This window comes from Triticum urartu, chromosome 1 (genome assembly GCF_003073215.2).
Source record: "Triticum urartu cultivar G1812 chromosome 1, Tu2.1, whole genome shotgun sequence".
Taxonomy (NCBI): Eukaryota; Viridiplantae; Streptophyta; class Magnoliopsida; order Poales; family Poaceae; genus Triticum; species Triticum urartu.
Window position 1 is genome coordinate 37,349,766 of NC_053022.1, and position 13,662 is coordinate 37,363,427.

The window sequence follows — 13,662 nt, forward strand, 5'->3', positions numbered from 1 at the left end:
AAATAATTTTTTTAAAAAAATATTGATTGAAAATCTAAGGAAGACCGGTGAAAAACCAAAACATTGAAAAAAATTTGGAAAACCCGTTTAAAAAGCCGAATACGCGTGTCGAAAAATAAAAAAACAAAATCTGAAGGGAGCGCCCAGAACACGACACGTGGCGAATGGCTGAGAGCGCGCCAAGTGACGCTGATCGTTGCGAGGCTCCCGAAGGGGCGCTCGTTAACTAGTTGCTCTTTGTGTCATTGTTGCCGAGCTATTGGGCCAGGTTAGGCAGGGGGGAAACATGGGCCGGCCTGCTGCTGTGGTTGCTAGGTTGCGCCCACTGGCGCGGTTTAATAAATTACACTCAATGGGCTGACCCAGCAGGCAGTTTAATTAGGATAAGAGTTTTATTTATAAAGTGGCTGTAATAAACGCATACTAAATATACGGGGCATCAGACGAGATCTGAATTGGATGAGATTTTAGGTGAAGCCGGCCACACAGAAATATATTTTTTTTGCAAAAAACTTTCAATTTATTCATTTTCAATCGGGAGCGGCTACAGATCAATCGACTGACCCAGAAAAGTGGTCAGTCGATTGGTACAAAATGATGCAAAAGGAAACAGATGAAAACTGACTGAACCAGAATTAAGGTCAGTCGAAACGAGCCCAACAGGCAAACAATCAAACATACTGAAGAAAATTACGTTATCTGTTTCTGCCTTTTTTAAGCCCAAACGCAAAACCGGCCTGGACCCGCTAAGCAACCCACTCCACTCAAAACATAGCGATCCACCTAACGCTGATATCACTAGGTCTTCTTCCATCCTCTTTCTTCCCCGACCTCTACCTCCCAGCCACGGACGGTGATGGTGACCTCAGTTTTTGCTGCATTCGTGTCACCTCTCTGTAGATCTTGTCCTAAAATTTCCTCCTTAGAAACAGATTCTTCTCCGATCGCCCTTATTTCTACAACACCGGAACAATAAAAAATGGATGAGTGTTCATCGCATTCCCAAATCGCATATCTGTCTAAAGGAAAAGCAAAAAAGGAGAAAGAAGAAACCTGGAGAACAAGCTGCTTCTGGTAATTGCAAGGTAAATGATAATCTGACCACACACCCCCTTTTCCTTTAATTATTGGGTCCATATCCTGCTGTATCTCATGTGTTGGCCTGACAATATCATGAAACCACAACAGTAAGTTCACTGAAATAATCAGATGCATTATCATGTTTCATGAAGAAAGAACTTACTGGAATGTACTTGAAAAACAAACTGAACTTGCAAGGACATAAAGGAAAATTTGCACAGCTACATATAAAGCAACATTACATTTTGACCTAGGAACTAGAAGCAGTTTGAACTACAGTTTATGCAGAACACCTCCCAGATATCCGAAAGTACACAATTAGAATCATATTAAACTTGATGATACCCTGGCCTAGAACTTACTGGGACCAGATAGATTTATTTGTACAAAAGCAAATTCAAGCTAAAGGAATTACAGAATATATGAATCAATTCACAATTATAATCATACTAGCATGCATTCATCAATATCAACTATATATAATTCTAGTTCCTAAAAAGCTAAATCCTAAAATTCAAATACTGCAATTAAAAAGTTGCACATTCATGATAGTAAACTTGCATGCATTACACAGCTGGAAGATTTATGGTAGCATTGGTCATAATATATTTACAATGATATGAACAAAAGAAATCAACATATATGAAAATGCACAATACCTCACTGCATTCACAACAATAAAAATTACTAGAATGAATTGATGAATAACAACTGTAAAAGATAGTACAGAAAATTATGTTTCACAAATTCAAATAACTACAATAAAAAATTGCATCTTCAACATACTGAACTTGCATATTACAATAGCAAGATTCATTTTAGGATTGATAAGTGCAAACCAAATCAAACTACATGTAATATAGAATACCCAACTGTATTCACAACCAAAACTATACTTGAATGAAATTGATCAATAACAACTGGATAAAAAGTACAGGAAATACCTAATTCAATTGAACTTCACAATACCTCACTGTACAATTAAAAATTTGCATGAACATCAAACTAAACTTGCACGCATTTTACAACAGCAAGATAGATAGATATCTAGAAAAGGATTTCAACCTACATGAATTACAGAGTACCTAACTCAATTCACAAATGAAACTATAATAGCTTGGATTCACCAATATAAAACTGAAACCAAGATCCTAAAACCCAAGTTCTATATTTCAAAGACCGCAATTAAAAAATTACATGTTCATCATACTAAACTTGCACAGAATTCACAAAAGCAAAAGATTCAAATTAGCCTTGAAGTTAAATATAGGTACATTGATAAGAACTGTAAAAAAGACTACAAATAAAAAATTGTATCTACATCATACTAAACTTGCACACAATTTACAAATAGCATCTTTCATTTAAGCGAATGAAATCAAACTACATGAAATGCATAGTACAACACAGTAATGACAACCATAACTAATCTTGAATGAATTGATCAATAGTGAATTTTAAAAAATAGTACAGCTATAACTACAGCAAACACATAATTCAAAAATTCAAAAAAAAAACATAAAAAATTTGCATGTTCATGATACTAAGCTTGCACACATTTTACAACAGCAACATAACTATTTAATAGAGAACAAAGATAAATATGTGCAAAGTATTTCAACCTACGCAAAATTTCAACTGTACTAACATGCAATCATCAATATCAACTGGAACCTAGTTCATAAAACCTAATTCGTACAATTCAAAGACTGTTATTAAAAAGTTGCATGTTCATGATACTAAACTTGTGCACAGTTCACAATAGCAACTTTCATATAAACCTTCATGATATATACAAAAAAAATCAAAGATTAAAATGCAGACTACCTCACTATATGAGACATGAAAACATGCACACAGCGATACTTGCATGAGTTGATCATAGCACACAGGGACAACATGAAAAGGTACATAGGTTTCATATCAGCAATCAAGGAAAGCAATACCTAAGTAAACACATACACACGTACTGATAAATAAAAAGAAGAGATAAATACAAGAAAATATAAAGACAACTCACCATCATTCTGAAGCAATCCTCGTCAACGACAACATCGAAAACTTCAGGGACTTCATCCGCTCGCAGAAATGGTACGCAAGGAGCACCTGGGCAACGACAAACAGGGCAAACCATGCCTACACAATAAAAAAGAAACACATGGTAAATAAAAAGGATTTTTTTATGTAATTACCCAACGGGGCATAAAACAAGTTGAGCAACCTACATTAACTATAAAAATATAAAAGCTTACAATCTAATTATATCTCAAAGAAATGAATTCCTAATCTAGATGGGTAACTTAGAAGAAGATAAATTACATAAAGAACCTCCATAATCTTGACTAAATCTGAACAAATTGCATCTCTATGTAACTAAACTTGCACAAATACCCCAAAAAAGCAAAAGTGTATCAACACCATGGACATATACCAAAAATTCAATACACCTAAAAACATCAACTGGACTCAATAGTGAACAGGCACACACTTAATATAACATAAAACATAAAAAACTGACTATCAAACATAAAACAGGCATAAAGTAAGTAGAATCAAACCTAAAAGGTTTATTAGAAAGCAGATGACCTAGAATCTGCATCAGAATAACAATATGCACAAAATTGATTTAATCTTTAGAGACATACAAGACTCACTGAATCAACCTGTTCAAACCCTAAAACCAAACAGTAAAAAAAAATCACTGCATATCAAACACAAAAAAACAAGAAAATCCTACCCAAAACCAATATTGAAGCAAATCTGTACGCTACTAAACCCAATAGAATCAATTGCTAGAACCAAAAACAAAAGCCTCAAACACAAATCTCACCGCTGCAACAGATAACACACACGAGTTGAATTAAAATATGAACATCAAAGCCTAAGTAAAGCATAAAAAACTAAAAAACTAACAGGACTCCTCTAACTAGTACAAGAAACAATACAATAATAAGATTCAATAAGGAAGAATACCTGAAAAAGAGGAGATGGACCAACGGCAATCCGTCAGCAACGAAACTCCCCCGATTGGTAAATCCTGCAAACACCATAGTGAACCATAGAGAAGCACCTTAGTAAGCACATACAAGAGAAAATGAGCAGATCTAGCAGAAACAAAAAATCAAAAGAAGAAGTATTCGCAGAGGGAGCAGATCTAGCAGAAACAAAAATCATAAGAAGAAGTATTCGCAGAGGGAGCAGGTCTAGCAAGAAACTCCACGAACCCTAAGCTTGGGGAAGAAGAGGAGAAGACAGAGACCTAGAGAGACTGAGGCGGAGAGGGGGAGGGGGAAGTGACTGACAGAAACCAAGGAGGAAGGGGATAAGACGAGAAGAACAGCGACGGTCTGCGTTCCATCAAAACGGGCCGACTGCTTAATGGGCGCGCATAGAACGGGCGCCCCGCGAGGAGCACGAGCCCAGCAGAAATCGATTTGACTGACCCAAGGTTAGTCGATACTACTTGGGCCAAATCTAAAACGGGAATAAACTGAAACAACACGCATCTTATAGCACCATCCAACGGACAGGAAAACGACTGACGCAAAAGTGAAAACTCAGCTGACTGAAAAGTAGCTAAATTGTTTTCAATCATGTCATTACAGCGAACATAAAAAATAATAAAAATTATGTTTAGATTTATAGACCACCTATCACCTAGGGATGATTACAAGCGTTGAAGCAAGCCGAAAGCGCGTCGCCATCATCGCCCCTCTCTCACTGGAGTCGGGCACAACTTGTTGTAATAAACAGTCGGGTAGTCGTCGTGCTAAGGCCACATAGGACCAACACACCAGAACAACAACCCCCGCCGTTGAAGAGAAGTTTAGATCAAAAGGATCTAACATGAAGACACATGAACAAAGACGAACAAAGACCAGATCCGAGCAGATCGACCAAAGACAGCCACCGACTGAAAATTCCGTGAGGTCTGGCAGAGACATGCCTCCACACGCCCTCTGATGATAGACACACCACCGGGACGGGGGCTAGGCGGGGAGAACCTTATTCCATCTTTAAGAAGCCACCACCTTTTCGTCTTCCTGAGCATGACACAAACCCTAACAAAACTTGAAGAAACGCCTAAAAATGGAGCCCTCACATCGGCAAGAGTCGGGATCCACCGCACACCTGTGGCCCGAAAGCCACAGGAGACGTGGCAGATCAGCGGCGTCGTCGTCGGGAGGCAGAAACTCTAGCCGCCTTTCCTTGGAGGAGGGACAAAAGGAGGGGAACGCTCGCTGAAAGACCCACACAGAAATATCAACCCGTCTGGAGAAGGTTTATATTTTTTGGCAATTAAAGTGCAGCAATAAAAGAATTGTGGTACGAACTAGGGGTAGATGCTAGGGTTGTGCTAAAATATTTGAATAATTTGTGGGCTCACAAATATATGAAAATTTCACGTGCATAGTTTGAGATTCTATCTCCGTGTTCAAGATCAATAAGCAACATGGTGTCATAAAAACCTAATAAAAATAATTGGTAAAATAAATTAGTTTTGGGTGTTTGACATTTTTGTCATGCATTTGAGAATATTGCATAGTGGTGTGATGGTATGATGACATTATTTTTTGTGAGGAAGAAAGGGCTGTTACATCGACAATTCATAGGCGTGGACGGGCTCGCCTGCTCACTGAATCGTGAGGCGTTGCTTCACTTCGGGATGCTGGACGCATCAGTTTTTCAGGGCGTGTACGGCGGTTTATATTTAATGCGTACTGTGGACGGAAGAGACGGTATGTGGCGACGGCCGTCGCAGAGCTAGTGACGGCGTTTTGGTTCTGTGTTTGGCTCGCATGGTCGTTGGTGCTGATCACATCTACATCTGCGAAACAAAAGCATGTACTAGCATGGCACACAAGTGGCAGGATCTTCCAAATGACTTGCTAGACCGAGGAAAGTATCTAATGCTCTCAGGCTTGGGGTGCTCCCGGTGCTCTAAATGTCCGAAAAACATTTTTTAAATGTTTAAAAAATTCTGAAAAAAATGCAGCACATCGACGGAATATCGATGTCTCTTGTCAAAAAATCTCAAATCAAAATTCGAAACATTGCTCGAGATACAAAAATGACAAATTTTTGTACATAACATAAGTTGGGCTTTAGTTTTGGCCCATTATCATATTGATGTCAAATTTGTCATTTTTGTATCTCGAGCAATATTTCCAATTTTGATTTGAAATTTTGTGACAAGAAACATCGATGTTCTGTCAATGTGCTGCATTTTTTCAGAATTTTTTGAACATTTAAAAAAAATGTTTTTCACATCGGAGCACCGGGAGCACCCTAGGCCTGGGAGCACTAGATACTTTCCCTGCTAGACCGGACCTATGTTATGTACGAAGACCAACATGGAATAATGTTTTTTCCCAAACCTCTTCGCTTTTTCTGAAAATAAATTAAAAAACCTTGATCCTTACAAGGCGTTGTTTTCTACAAAATCTGTATATGCCTGGCTAGACGTGAATCAAATTTGTTTTTCGCAACATGATTGTGGGGGCGGCAACTAGAATGAGTTCAACTTTTAAATAAACTATGAACATGAGCCATGACGAAATGACCAATTTTAATGTTTGATGAACTAAGAGCATCTACAGGGGCGGTCACCAAATCCAGCCCCTCAATTCCTGTCATCCACATCTCTCATATCTGGTATCGGAGGTGGACGTTTGATCTATACACCGCATTTGTTTTTTTAGTAATTCAACAAAAAAAATCAAAAAATCTGAAAATATTTTTGAAATAAACTTGACCTTCCATTGTACTCGTAAGAAAAATTCCACAAAAAGAAAATCCCCTTTGACTTCTTTTAAAAAATACAATTTTTTTTATCAAAATAGTGTGAATAGTGACCTATGATAGCAAATAATCTTGTCCTTTTCGCAGTCGATGTTGGTTTTTTTTTTCTGTGAAAATTTATATACTAGTGGAAAAGTAAGTCAAATTTATTCTAAAAATAGTTCTTACCTATTTTGACTTCTTGTTTAATTATTAAAAAATAATCCTCATATATGGTGTATCTACAACCAAAAACCAAAATATATTTCCAATCTGGTACCCTATATCCATGCTAAAACATGCAACACGAATAAAAATACGTCAATCATCAAAGGGACATAGAAATGCACACTCCAACCACCGAAAATCACCAACGGGTCTCCAAATGGTCACCAAAGTTCACATATCCACATAGACGATGGCCAATTTTAAACTAGATTACTTGAAACGAGAAATTAAAGACCGAGACGCACCAGTTCCTCACCGGCTCTTTGCCCTTCCGGTCACGGTGCTGCTCTGGCTGTCGATGTATGCATCAGTCACTGAAGGGTCATCGTCGTTGGAGCTTGATCCGTCTTCGTTGTTGTCCGACAGGTCCATGTGCACCCCGACTAGCCTCTGGAGCAAGCGCTCCTGCTCCTCAGGATGCCTCCTCGCCTTCGCTGGTAGTCTTTTGCCGAAGCTGCCGCACATCTGACTCCGTCATTATCAAGGAGCAGCCGAGGACAGACGCAATGAGCGCGTCCTCGGGACCGATCGGCGCGCGCGATACCCGGCGCCTCGCCAACATGTCGCTCGCCACCAACCTCTTCCTCATGTGTTGCCGCTCACGCAGTGTGATCCGCGCCTTCAACTCGGGTGTCCTCGACCGATCCGACACCGACAAGGGCATGTTTGTTTTGTATGTAAACACTAGAAATTCTTTTTTTTGCGAGAAAAACACTAGAAATTCAGACTAAGACATATGGAAGATTGGAAAATTCAGGGGGCTACTAACAGAAAAAAAACTCTACAAGTACAATTCATAAAAAAGGCAAACGAATAAAATTAATGCATGAATTATATATGTAAAATATTAAAAAAACAGAAAAATTCACCCATGGGTATTGTCAGCTTTCTGCAAGTCATATTTGACATGTGCGTACTTTTTTCTAAGCCGGCCCTGAAGGATCTCGATTTATTAAAAAAGGAGATATTTGCCTGGTTAATTAACAAAAAATCGAGCAAAAACCGCCACAACACGCCCGCGAAAACAGGGCACATTCGGCCGACTTAGCAACCCACATAAGAACGCACACACGTTGTAAGGAAACATCGTCGTAGAGGTTGCCATCATCATCACTCCTTCACGACCTAACGTAGCCCTCACCCTAGACAGGCGCCAGCCATACCCACCACCGACCCCACATATATCCCCTTCGACGAACCCTAGACCTCAGTCTGTCCAGTCCACTCCAATTTCTCCGTCCACTCCTCTTCCCAATCTGATCCACGACGGATTACCACAATAGTGTCGGCTTCGGCGGCGATGAGAGTGGCATCGATGTCTTCGCTCTTCACATTGCATTGCGCCGCTCCCGGCTAGATCAGGGCGACAGCAGCTCGCGAAGCGACGTGTCGCCCCCCTCGCACGACGTTGCAATGCGAGAGACGTTGCCAGGCCCTCCCGTCCGGCGCGCAACACCAGCATGCCCGCACCGCTCCAATACAGGTACGCCCCCCCCCCACACACACTTCTCATCCACCTCCGGAGGGCGTCCACGAGCACCATTGGGTGCTCGTGCCCTCACAGGTGTCAGGCCGATCGAGGACACCCGAGTTGGAGGCGCGGACCGCACTGCGTGAGCGTCAACACATGAGGAAGAGGTTGGTGGCGGGCGACACGTTGGCAAGGCACCGGGCTATCGCGCGTGCCGGTCAGTCCCGAGGACGCGCTCATTGCGTCTGTCCTCGGTCGCTCCTTGATAATAGCGGAGTCAGATGCGCGGCAGCTCGCGCAGAAGACTGCCAGCGAAGGCAAAGGCGAGGAGGCATCCCGAGGAGCAGGAGCGCTTGCTCCGGAGGCTAGTCGGGGTGCACATGGACCTGTCGGACGACGACAAAGATGGATCAAGGCCCAACGACGATGACCCTTCGGCGGCTGATGCATACACCAACGGCTAGAGTAGCACCACGACCGGAAGGGCAAAGAGCCGATGAGGAAGTGGTGCGTCCCAAAGTGAAGCAACGCCTCACGATTCAGTGAGCGAACGAGCCCGTCCACGCCCATGTATTTTCGGTCCAGAAGGACCATCTTTCTTTGCAATATGCTCCTACAGTATAACATCATACTACTGCACGAACTATACCAATAACTGCATACAAAACTGTGTTAGCAACATAGCTTTAATATAGTATTACAGTATATGGTAGTTACAATTCCCAACTATTCCCTCCGTCCAAAAATAAGTGTCTTAAGCTTAGTACAACTTTGTGCTAAAGTTAGTACAAAATTGAGACACTTATTTTAGGACGGAAGGAGCATTAAATAAGACACAAAGGAGTGCAAAAGAAGGCACTTCTTCCGAATAACATAAGCATCCAACAATGGTTGCAAAAACTGAACCAAAACACTGCTATACTCCATATATGATCACAAAACCGAATAAAGCACCGGGACCGGATGGGTTTTCAGCTGAATTCTATAAGAAATGTTGGCATATTATTAAGGATGATCTTATGCATGCCTATGTTCCATGATTTCTTTAGCGGTCATCTCGAACTGTTTCATCTTAACTTTGGCCTGATTACTGAAGGAAATATGCCCTAGAGGCAATAATAAAGTTGTTATTTATATTTCCTTATATCATGCTAGAATTGTATTAACCGGAAACTTAGTACATGTGTGAATACATAGACAAACATAGTGTCACTAGTTTGCCTCTACTTGATTAGCTCGTTGAATCAATGATGGTTATGTTTCCTGACCATAGACATGAGTTGTCATTTGATTAACGGGATCACATTATTAGAGAATGATGTGATTGACTTGACCCATCTGTTAGCTTAGCATGAGGATCATTTAGTTTGTTGCTATTGCTTTCTCCATAACTATACATGTTCCTATGACTATGAGATCCTGCAACTCCCAAATACCGGAGAAACACTTTGTGTGCTACCAAACGTCACAACGTAAAAGGATGATTATAAAGGTGCTCTACAGGTGTCTCTGATGGTGTTTGTTGAGTTGGCATGGATCAAGATTAGAATTTGTCACTCTGATTATCGGAGAGGTATCTCTAGGCCCTCTCGGTAATGTACATCACTATAAGCCTTGCAAGCAATGTAGCTAATGAGTTAGTTACGGGATGTAGAATTACGGAACAAGTAAGAGACTTGGCGGTAACGAGATTGAACTAGGTATTGAGATACCGACGATTGAATCTCGGGCAAGTAACATATCGATGACAAAGGGAACAACGTATATCGTTATGCGGTTTGACCGATAAAGATCTTCGTAGAATATGTAGGAACCAATATGAGCATCCAGGTTCCGATATTGGTTATTGACCGGAGACATGTCTCGGTCATGTCTACATAGTTCTCGAACCCGTAGGGTCCGCATGCTTAACGTTCGGTGACGATCGGTATTATGAGTTTATGTGTTTTGATGTACCAAAGGTAGTTCGGAGTCCCGGATTTGATCAAGGACATGACGAGGAGTCTCGAAATGGTCGAGACGTAAAGATCGATATATTGGAAGCCTATGTTTGGACATCCGAATGGTTCCGGGTGAAATCGGGAGTATACCGGAGCACCAGGAGGTTACCGGAACCCCCCGGGATGTATATGGGCCTTATTGGGCCTTAGTGGAAGAGAGGGAAAAGAAGCAAAGGAGGGGGCGCCCCCCCCCCAAGCCCACTCCGAATTGGGAGCCCCCTCTTTCCTTCCTTCTTCCTCCTCCTTCCTTCTCTCCTAGAACCAACAAAGGGAAGGGGGGAATCCTACTCCCGGTGGGAGTAGGACTCCCTTGGGGCGCGCCTAGAGAGGCCGCCCCCTCCCCCTCCTCCACTCCTTTATATACGGGGGAGGGGGCACCCCATGGACACACAAGTTGATCATTGATCTTTAGCCGTGTGCGGTGCCCCCCTCCACCATAATCCACCTCGGTAATATCATTACGGTGCTTAGGCGAAGCCTTGTTCCGCTAGAAAAATCATCACCACCATCATGCCGTGCCGACGAAGCTCTCCTTCGAAGCTCTATTGGATCGTGAGTTCGTGGGACGTCACCGAACAGAACGTGTGTAGATCGCGGAGGTGTCGTACCTTCGGTGCTAGATCGGTCGATCGTGAAGACGTATGACTACATCAACCGCGTTGTCATAACGCTTCCGCTTATGGTCTATGAGGGTACGTAGACGATACTCTTCCCTCTCGTTGATATGCATTACCATGATCTTGCGTGTGCGTAGGATTTTTTTTGAAATTACTGCGTTCCCCAACAGTGGCATCCGAGCCAGGTTTATGCGTAGATGTTATATGCACGAGTAGAACACAAAGGAGTTGTGGGCGTGGGTATATACATATTGATTGCCATCACTAGTTGATTCTTGATTCAGCGGCATTGTTGGCTGAAGCGGCCCAGACCGACATTATGCGTACGCTTACGCGAGACTGGTTCTACCGACGTGCTTCACACACAGGTGGCTAGTGGGTGTCTGTTTCTCCAGCTTTACTTGAATCGGATTCAATGAATAGGGTTCTTTTTGAAGATCAAAAAGCAATCACTATACCGTGTTGTGGTTTTTGATGCGTAGGTAAGAACGGTTCTTGCTCAGCCCGTAGCAGCCACATAAAACTTGCAACAACAAAGTAGAGGACGTCTAACTTGTTTTTGCAGGGCATGTTGTGATGTGATATGGTCAAGACATGATGCTAAATTTTATTGTATGAGATGATCATGTTTTGTAACACAGTTATCGGCAACTGGCAGGAGCCATATGGTTGTTGCTTTATTGTATGAAAGGCAATCACCATGCAATTGCTTTACTTTATCACTAAGCGGCAACGATAGTTGTAAAAGCAATAGTTGGCGAGACGACGATGATGCTTCGATGGAGATCAAGGTGTCAAGCCGGTGATGATGGTGATCATGACGGTGCTTTGGAGATGGAGATCAAAGGCACAAGATGATGATGGCCATATCATATCACTTATATTGATTGCATGTGATGTTTATCCTTTATGCATCTTATTTTGCTTAGTTCGGCGGTAGCATTATAAGATGATCTCTCACTAAATTTCAAGGTATAAGTGTTCGCCCTGAGTATGCACCGTTGCCACAGTTCGTCATGCCGAGACACCACGTGATGATCGGGTGTGATAAGCTCTACGTTCACATACAACGCGTGCAAGCCAGTTTTGCACACGCGGAATACTCGGGTTAAACTTGACGAGCCTAGCATATGGAGATATGGCCTCGGAACACTGGAGACCGAAAGGTCGAGCGTGAATCATATAGTAGACATGATCAACATAGTGATGTTCACCATTAAAAACTACTCCATCTCACGTGATGATCGGACATGGTTTAGTTGATATGGATCAAGTGATCACTTAGATGATTAAAGAGATGTCTATCTAAGTGGGAGTTCTTAAGTAATTTGATTAATTGAACTTTAAATTATCATGAACTTAGTACCTGATAGTATTTTGCATGTCTATGTTGTTGTAGATAGATGGCCCGTGCTGTTGTTCCGTTGAATTTTAATGCGTTCCTAGAGAATGCTAAGTTGAAAGATGATGGTAGCAACTACACGGACTGGGTCCGTAACTTGAGGATTATATATCCTCATTGCTGCACAGAAGAATTACGTCCTGGAAGTACCGCTAGGTGACAAACCCGCTGCAGGAGCAACGCCAGATGTTGTGAACACCTGGCAGAGCACAGCTGATGACTACTTGATAGTTCAGTGTGCCATGCTTTACGGCTTAGAACCGGGACTTCAACGATGTTTTGAACGTCATGGAGCATATGAGATGTTCCAGGAGTTGAAGTTAATATTTCAAGCAAATGCCCGGATTGAGAGATATGAAGTCTCCAATAAGTTCTATAGGTGCAAGATGGAGGAGAATGTAGGAGATATGCCCTAGAGGCAGTAATAACAGTTATTTTGTATATCCGGGTTTGTAATGAAGGTTTATGTTCCATGCTATAAATGCAATGATTCTCGAGTCTGCAAATAAAACGAGGCTTGGAGGGAAACTCATGTGCATGTGTGGGATAATAAACAGTAAAGTGTATTCCTAGTCAAGCCTCTATGACTGGCTCAAGTATTGCATGATGATCCTGTTTTCCTGATCATGGGCATGGCTATGCCGGCAATTTTGAGGGCACAATTGTTAGTAGAACACATTTGTTGAATCGACCCAATATGATGTTATGCTATGAGATACTTTCTTCACAAGTTAATGGTTAATAACACAGGGAAGTTAATGTTTGCATAATTCCTTAGACCATGAGAGTATCGAGTTTCTCCGTACTTTCTTCGTGAACTTTGGGGTTTGTTAAACGTCATCCGTAACTGGGTGGCTATTACGGCGGCTTATGGGTTCATGTAAAAGTATGGAAAGTAACGAGATAGCTCAAGATTGGGATTTGCTCCCTCGATGATGGAGAGATATACAAGGGCCCTCTCGGTGTAACGGTATCCATCATCGTCTGGCCAGACACCTTCTGATTTGATCACTGGGATGTCGGAACACGGAAACGAGGAAAGAGAACAAAACCGGTAACGAGGTAACTTGCATGGTGGACAAA

The 13,662-nt window shown here is 41.8% G+C and overlaps 1 protein-coding gene across 1 annotated transcript; it reads right to left on the reverse strand.

Annotated features, from left to right (window-relative positions):
* Positions 1–1,053: 1,053 nt before the first annotated feature.
* LOC125532664 lies at positions 1,054–7,554 on the reverse strand. The gene is made up of 5 exons (XM_048696637.1): positions 7,346–7,554; positions 4,305–4,518; positions 4,054–4,117; positions 3,101–3,216; positions 1,054–1,162 (listed from the first exon to the last, which is right to left on the reverse strand). The coding sequence occupies exons 1-5, from the start codon at positions 7,552–7,554 to the stop codon at positions 1,151–1,153; spliced, it is 615 nt and encodes a 204-aa protein (XP_048552594.1). The 3' UTR covers positions 1,054–1,150.
* Between the last annotated feature and the right edge of the window lie 6,108 nt (positions 7,555–13,662).